Below are 8,943 nucleotides of genomic sequence, written 5' to 3'. Positions count from 1 at the left end.
TTCCAACACCATCTACTATATATGCCTTCAGAAATTATTCCATTAAAAATAATAATAAAAATAATAATTCTACATTTTGTTGTATAACAGCCTGATTTGTAAATGATTTAAAGATATTTATTTTCTCACCCATTTACAGATAATACTATATAATAATAATAACAACAATAATAATAATAATATAATAATAATAATAACAATAATAATATAATAACAACAATAATAATAATATAATAACAACAGTAATAATAATAATATAATAATAATAATAACAATAATAATAATATAATAATAACAACACTAATAATAATAATATTATAATAATAACAATAATTATAATATAATAATAACAATAATAATAATATAAATAATAATAACAACAATAATAATAATATTATAATAATAACAATAATTATAATATAATAATAACAATAATAATAATATAAATAATAATAACAATAATAATATAATAATAATAACAACAATAATAATATAACACTCGATCGTGACGAAGATGAAAACATGTTTTTAGAAATGTTGTTTTCCACATTTAACAGAAAATGAAATAGAGAAATATTTCATTTACAATAAGTATTCAGACCCCTGAGTCAATACTTGACCTTTGACAGAGCTGTGAGTCTTTCTGAGTAAGTCTCTAAGAGTGATTACAGCTGTGAGTCTTTCTGGGTAAGTCTCTAAGAGTTATTACAGCTGTGAGTCTTTCTGGGTAAGTCCCTAAGAGTTATTACAGCTGTGAGTCTTTCTGGGTAAGTTTCTAAGAGTGATTACAGCTGTGAGTCTTTCTGGGTAAGTCTCAATCCCACACCTGGATTGGGCAACATTTGCCCGTTATTATTTTCAAAAACTCTTCAAGCTCTGTCAAATTGGTTGTTGATCATTGCTAGAAAACCATTTTCAGGTGTTTGCCATAGATTTTCAAGTAGATTTAAGTCAGAGTTGTAACATTCAGGAACATTAACTGTCTTCTTGGTGAGCAACCCCAGTGTAGATTTGTCTTTGTGTTTTAGGTTATTGTCCTGCTGAAAGGTGAATTCATCTCCCAGTGTCTGGTGGAAAACAGACTGAACCAGATTTTCCTCTGGGATTTTTCCTGTCCATTCCTTTTATTTTTTTTCCTGAAAAACTCCCTAGTCCTTAACGATGACAAGCATACCCATAACATGATGCAGCCACCACTATGCTAGAAAATATGAAGAGTGTTACTCACTGATGTGTTGTATTGGATTTTCCCCAAACATAACACTTTGTATTCAGGGCAAAAAGTGAATTGTTTTGCCTCATCATTTGCAGTTTTACTTTAGTGCCTTGTTGCAAACAGGATGCATGTTTTGGAAAGTGTGTATTCTGTACAGGCTTCCTTCTATTCACTCAGTCAATTAGGTTAGTATTGTGGAGTAACTACGATGTTGTTGATCCATCCTCAGTTTTCTCCTTTCACAGCCATTAAACTCTGTAACTGTTTTAAAGTCACCATTGGCCTCATGGTGAAATCCCTGAGCGGTTTCCTTCCTCTCCGGCAACTGAGTTAGGAAGGACGCCTGTATCTTTGTAGTGACTGAGTGTATTGATACACCATACAAAGTTTAATTAATAACTTCACCATGCTCAAAGGCATATTCAATGCTTGTTTTATTACCCATCTACCAATAGGTGCCCTTCTTTGTGAGGCATTGGAAAACCTCCCTGGTCTTTGTGGTTGAATCTGTGTTTGAAATTCACTGCTCGACTGAGGGACCTTACAGATAATTGTATGTGTTGGGGGGTACAGAGACGAGGTAGTCATTCAGAAATCACGTTAAACACTGTTATTGCACACAGAGTGAGTCCAATGGAACTTATTATGTGACTTGTTCAGCACATGTTTACTCCTGAACTCATTAAGGTTCGCCATAACAAAGGGGTCGATTGACTCAAGACATTTCAACTGTTCATTTTTTAATAGATTTGTACAAAATAAAATAAATAAAATAAAAATCATTCCACTTTGATAGACCAGTGACAAATATTCTCAATTTAATACATTTTAAATTCAGGCTGTAACAACAACTAAACAGGGGCAATCATTTGTGAATGAACTGTATCTACAGTGCAGTCAGTTGCACAAGTAAATGAATAGGCATCACAAATCCTATAAACGGAGATTCAGACTGCGCCCGGCTTCATCCATTGTAGTGGCGTTTTTCAAAATGGCTAAGCGTGGGGGGGGGTAAGCGTTGGTTTAGCTGGTGCTGATCAGTCCCCTATATCGGTCCCACAGCAACGCGGACGACGAGGACTTGTCTCCGGAGCAGAAGATCGAACGTGAGAAGGAACGCAGGATGGCCAACAACGCCCGGGAACGGCTGCGTGTCCGAGACATCAACGAGGCTTTCAAGGAGCTGGGGCGCATGGTGCAGCTGCACCTGAAGAGTGACAAGCCACAGACCAAACTGCTCATACTGCATCAGGCCGTGGCCGTCATACTGAGTCTGGAGCAGCAAGTCAGAGGCAAGGGACCTGACACACATATATATATATATACCTATAGGGAACTGACACACACATATATATATATAGATATATACCTATAGGGACCTGACAACACACACATATATATATATATATACCTATAGGGACCTGACAACACACACATATATATATACCTATAGGGAACTGACACACACACATATATATATATATATATATATATACCTATAGGGACCTGACAACACACATATATATATATACCTATAGGGACCTGACACACACATATATATATATATATATATATATATATATATATATATACCTATAAGGACCTGACACACACAAGTCAGACAGACACACACAAGTCAGACAGACACACACACGTCAGACAGACACACACACGTCAGACAGACACACACACATAGACACACACAAGTCAGACAGACACACACACATAAACAGACACACACACGTCAGACAGACACACACACGTCAGACAGACACATATAGACACACACACATAAATAGACACACACACATAGACACACACACACACGTCAGACAGGCACACACAAGTCAGACAGACACACACACATAGACACACACACACACACATAGACACACACAAGTCAGACAGACACACACACATAGACACACACAAGTCAGACAGACACACACACACACATAGACACACACAAGTCAGACAGACACACACACATAGACACACACAAGTCAGACAGACACACACACGTCAGACAGACACACGTCAGACAGACACAGATTTCCCTCGCTGCTCCTGGCTCAGTATGTGGCTCAGTATGTGTGGGTGTGTGTGTGTGTGTGTAGTATTAGTAGTAGTGGCATTAGTAGTAGTAGTAGTAGCAGTAGTATAGTAGTATAGTAGTAGCAGCAGCAGCAGTAGTAGTAGTAGTATAGAAGTAGTATAGTAGTAGTAGTAGTATTAGTAGTAGTGGCAGTAGTAGTATAGTGGTAGTATAGTAGTAGCAGCAGTAGTAGTATAGTAGTAGTAGCATTAGTAGTATAGTGGTAGTATAGTAATAGTATAGTGGTAGTATAGTAGTAGTAGCAGTAGTAGTATAGTGGTAGTATAGTAGTAGTAGCAGTAGTAGTGGTAGTAGTACTTTATAAATCATTTTCTAGTACTAGTACTGTTACTACTTCTACTACACACACATACACATACACACACCTACTGAGCCTGGAGCAGCAAATCAGAGGTCAGAGACAATACAGACACACACACATGCACACACACCAACACACACACGCCAGGGTGCATTATACTTTAGGCCTGGCTGTGGTTGAATCTTAACTTCCCCTTCAAGTCGAATTTTCACTTAGCTTCCTATTGATGTTGACGCATTAATTAGTGTAAATCTGATTTAAGTGGGAAGTTAAGATTGTCTCCATAATTTAACAGGACACAGAGAGCACTCTCTTCTCAGATCCACATGGGGGTGCTGCTTTAGTTCTTAAACACTTAACTTGTGTCTATGTTTTCTTTCGCGTGTGTGTGTGTGTGTGTGTGTGTGTGTGTGTGTGGGGGTGGGTCCGTGTCTCTAGAGAGGAACCTGAACCCTAAGGCAGCGTGTCTGAAGAGACGTGAGGAGGAGAAAGGCTCGTCGGACGGCGGAGCGACCCTCTCCCTGGCCGGGCCGCACCACGGCATGGGGGACGCCTCCAACCCAATGGGACAAATGTAAAACCCCCCTAAATGGTCAGAAGACATTCACTTTAAACTAATCTGCTGTGAAAACACACGTACCATAACTTACCATTAACCCCCCCCCCCCCCCCCTAAAAAAAACTACGAAAATTAAATTGGTGTTTATAATTTTTAACATTCTGGCTCCATTTGCTAAGGAATCAATACAAAACAGACAAGTAATATGCAATAAAACCCACTTTTAACAGAGAACAACTATTTGTTCTAATTGTCAGTCTTTCCACAGTGACTTTGCCTCCACACGCTCTGCATTGTGTACATGGATAGCATTGTTGTTTTGTCCGCGTCCCATATAAATGATACACTTTAATAGCAGATTTACAGTACAAACGGGGACTATTTAGGACTATTTCTCCATTTGTACACTTGAGTCCAAATGGATTGAAATTAAACAAGCTGAGAGTTGCATTGTTTTCTGGGGTTTGGCATTGCTGGTAGTTAACAATGCTGACTCTACAAACTCTCAAATCTACTGATACAAAATGCTGGGTACCTTTGAACAGCAGATTGGCAGTAAGTGTGCTTTTAGTGTGTGTGCTTATTGTGTGCTCCGCTGTGTGTGTGTAGTTAACTTGCTTTAGTTTTCATCAAGTGAAATTCAGTGAAAACCATCGTGTGGTTTTTGATTGTGTGTGATGTATTGATGTGTTGATTGTTTCACCGTCTGTAGTTGAATGTTGTGCAGAAACGATGAGACTGAATCGAGGTTTGACAGTAGCATAACATACAGTGACAGGCAAAAATGGTGGTGCAGAATAATAGTGAAGACATCAAAACTATGAAATAACAGATATGGAATCATGTAGTAACCAAAAAAGTGTTAAACAAACCAAAATATATATTTTAAATTGTAAATTCTTCAGGCTCCCGAGTGGCGCCGCGGTCACAGTGCTAGAGGCACTGTGAATTGTTCCACAATTCCGGGCTGTATCACAACCGGCTGTGATCGGGAGTCCCATAGGGCGGTGCACAATTGGCCCAGCGTCGTTAGGGTTTGGCCAGGGTGTAGGCCGTCATTGTAAATAAGAATTTGTTCTTAACTGACTTGCCTAGTTAAATAAAAAGATGACAGCTTGGCATTCTCTCAACCAGTTTCACCTGGAATGCTTTTCCAACAGTCTTTAAAGGAGTTCCCACATATGCTGAGCACTTGTTGGCTGCTTTTCCTTTACTCTGTGGTCAAACTCATCGCAAACCATCTCAATCGGGTTGAGGTCGGGTGATTGTGGAGGCCAGGTCATCTGATGCAGCGCTCCATCACTCTCCTTCTTGGTCAAATAGTCCTTACACAGCCTGTAGGTGTGTTTTGGGTCATTGTACTGTTGAAAAACAAATGATAGTCCCACTAAGCTCAAATCAGATGGGAATGGTGTATCACTGCAGAAGGCCTGATTCACACATTCTCCTCTGAACAGTTGATGTTGAGATGTGTCTATTACTTTAACTCTGTGAGGTGCAATCTGAGGTACAGTTAACTGCCCAATTCTGAGGCTGGTAACTCTAATGAACGTATCCTCTGCAACAGAGGTAACTCTGGGTCTTCCTTTCCTGTGGCGGTCCTCATGAGAGCCAGTTTCATCATAGCGCTTGATGTTTTTTGTGTCTGCACTTGAAGAAACTTTCAAAGTTCTTGAAATGTTCCGCATTGACTGACCTTCATGTCTTAAAGTAATGATGGACTGTCATTTCTCTTTGCTTATTTGAGCCGTTCTTGCCATAATATGGACTTGGTCTTTTACCAAATAGGACTATATTCTGTATACCCACCCCATACCTTGTTACAACACAACTGATTGGCTCAAACGCATTAAGAAGGAAAGAAATTCCACAGATTTGAACAAGGCTGGTTGAGAGAATGCCAACGTTGGCTACGTTGAAGAATCTCAAATCTAAAATATGTATTCACTTGTTTAACACTTTTTTTGGTTACTACATGATTCCGTATGTGTTATTTCATAGTGTTGATGTCATCAGTAGTATTCTACAATGTAGAAAACAGTAAAACTAAAGAAAAACCCTTGAAAGAGTAGGTGGCTTGTAGTGAATGTATGTTCTCCATAAGATTTGGGAGTGTAAAGAGAAATCCAGTACACAGGTACAGAAGCTAATCAGACAGTGGTACACAGGTAGAGAAGCTAATCAGACAGTGGTACACAGGTACAGAAGCTAATCAGACAGTGGTACACAGGTACAGAAGCTAATCAGACAGTGGTACACAGGTACAGAGGAACACAGGTAAAGAAGCTAATCAGACAGTGGTACACAGGTACAAAGGTACAGAAGCTAATCAGACAGTGGTACACAGGTACAGAAGCTAATCAGACAGTGGTACACAGGTACAGAGGAACACAGGTAAAGAAGCTAATCAGACAGTGGTACACAGGTACAAAGGTACAGAAGCTAATCAGACAGTGGTACACAGGTACAGAGGTACACAGGTAGAGAAGCTAATCAGACAGTGGTACACAGGTACAGAGGTACACAGGTAGAGAAGCTAATCAGACAGTGGTAGTCAGGTAGAGAAGCTAATCAGACAGTGGTAGTCAGGTAGAGAAGCTAATCAGACAGTGGTAGTCAGGTAGAGAAGCTAATCAGACAGTGGTAGTCAGGTAGAGAAGCTAATCAGACAGTGGTACACAGGTACACAGGTACACAGGTAGAGAAGCTAATCAGACAGTGGTACACAGGTACACAGGTACACAGGTACAGAAGCTAATCAGACAGTGGTACACAGGTACACAGGTACACAGGTAGAGAAGCTAATCAGACAGTGGTACACAGGTACAGAAGCTAATCAGACAGTGGTACACAGGTACACAGGTACACAGGTAGAGAAGCTAATCAGACAGTGGTAATCAGGTACAGAAGCTAATCAGACAGTGGTACACAGGTACACAGGTACACAGGTAGAGAAGCTAATCAGACAGTGGTAGTCAGGTAGAGAAGCTAATCAGACAGTGGTAATCAGGTAGAGAAGCTAATCAGACAGTGGTAGTCAGGTACAGAAGCTAATCAGACAGTGGTACACAGGTACACAGGTACACAGGTAGAGAAGCTAATCAGACAGTGGTAGTCAGGTAGAGAAGCTAATCAGACAGTGGTAATCAGGTACAGAAGCTAATCAGACAGTGGTAGTCAGGTAGAGAAGCTAATCAGACAGTGGTAGTCAGGTAGAGAAGCTAATCAGACAGTGGTAGTCAGGTAGAGAAGCTAATCAGACAGTGGTAGTCAGGTAGAGAAGCTAATCAGACAGTGGTAATCAGGTAGAGAAGCTAATCAGACAGTGGTAATCAGGTAGAGAAGCTAATCAGACAGTGGTAGTCAGGTAGAGAAGCTAATCAGACAGTGGTAGTCAGGTAGAGAAGCTAATCAGACAGTGGTAATCAGGTAGAGAAGCTAATCAGACAGTGGTAATCAGGTAGAGAAGCTAATCAGACAGTGGTAGTCAGGTAGAGAAGCTAATCAGACAGTGGTAATCAGGTAGAGAAGCTAATCAGACAGTGGTAGTCAGGTAGAGAAGCTAATCAGACAGTGGTAGTCAGGTAGAGAAGCTAATCAGACAGTGGTAATCAGGTAGAGAAGCTAATCAGACAGTGGTAATCAGGTAGAGAAGCTAATCAGACAGTGGTAGTCAGGTAGAGAAGTTAATCAGACAGTGGTAGTCAGGTAGAGAAGCTAATCAGACAGTGGTAATCAGGTAGAGAAGCTAATCCTTTTTGTTTCTTCTCATTTGTTTATGTGTGTGCGTGTGCGTGCGTATGTGCGCGCGCGTGTGTGTGTCGTGTCGTGTCTGTTGGTTTGTCCAGGTAACAGCTGTCTCTAACCCCTTCTGTCCTCCTATAGGTCCAAGCTCCCGGAGTTCATCAAGATGATGAGTGACCACTTCCTTTGACAACATTCTCTTATTTCCTGAACCAATCAATCAACCGATCACGTCAATCAACGATCGATCGATCTGACCAACGTCTTGCCCTGACAACCTGTCTTTTGTCTCCTGTAGAAATAAATGAACCCAAATGTATATTGGCTATGGAACAACATAACAGATACTACAGTACTACAGAAACTACAATACTACAGATACTACAGTTCTACAGATACTACAGTACTACAGATATTACAATACTACAGAAACTACAATATTACAGATACTACAGTTCTACAGATACTACAGTACTACAGAAACTACAATACTATATATACTACAGTTCTACAGATACTACCGTTCTACAGATACCACAGTACTACAGATACTACAGTACTACAGAAACTACAATACTACAGATACTACAGTTCTACAGATACTACAGTACTACAGATATTACAATACTACAGAAACTACAATATTACAGATACTACAGTTCTACAGATACTACAGTACTACAGAAACTACAATACTAAATATACTACAGTTCTACAGATACTACAGTACTACAGATATTACAATACTACAGAAACTACAATACTACAGATACTACAGTTCTACAGATACTACAGTACTACAGATGCTACAATACAACAGACACCACAGTACTACAGTACTACAGATACTACAGATACCACAGTACTACAATACTACAGATACTACAGTACTATAGTACTATAGTACTATAGATTAGTGCTATAGATACTACAGTACTATAGATACTACAGATACTATAGATACTACAGTACTATAGTTAATACAGATACTACAGTACTACATATAT

General features: G+C 39.6%; 1 protein-coding gene across 1 annotated transcript in view; it reads left to right on the top strand.

The window, feature by feature from the left end:
- The window catches only part of LOC110536886 (transcription factor 4), a 12,692-nt gene extending 4,268 nt beyond the window's left edge, over positions 1-8,424 (top strand). Inside the window, exons 3-5 of the mRNA XM_036936794.1 lie at positions 2,279-2,508; positions 4,072-4,207; positions 8,078-8,424. Coding sequence (XP_036792689.1) covers positions 2,279-2,508; positions 4,072-4,207; positions 8,078-8,126 — 415 coding nt within the window. The 3' untranslated portion in view covers positions 8,127-8,424. The remainder of the gene's footprint in view (positions 1-2,278; positions 2,509-4,071; positions 4,208-8,077) is intronic.
- The last annotated feature ends 519 nt before the right edge of the window (positions 8,425-8,943 follow it).

This window comes from Oncorhynchus mykiss, chromosome 12, assembly GCF_013265735.2.
Source record: "Oncorhynchus mykiss isolate Arlee chromosome 12, USDA_OmykA_1.1, whole genome shotgun sequence".
Taxonomy (NCBI): Eukaryota; Metazoa; Chordata; class Actinopteri; order Salmoniformes; family Salmonidae; genus Oncorhynchus; species Oncorhynchus mykiss.
This window is presented reverse-complemented; position numbering and strand designations above follow the sequence as displayed.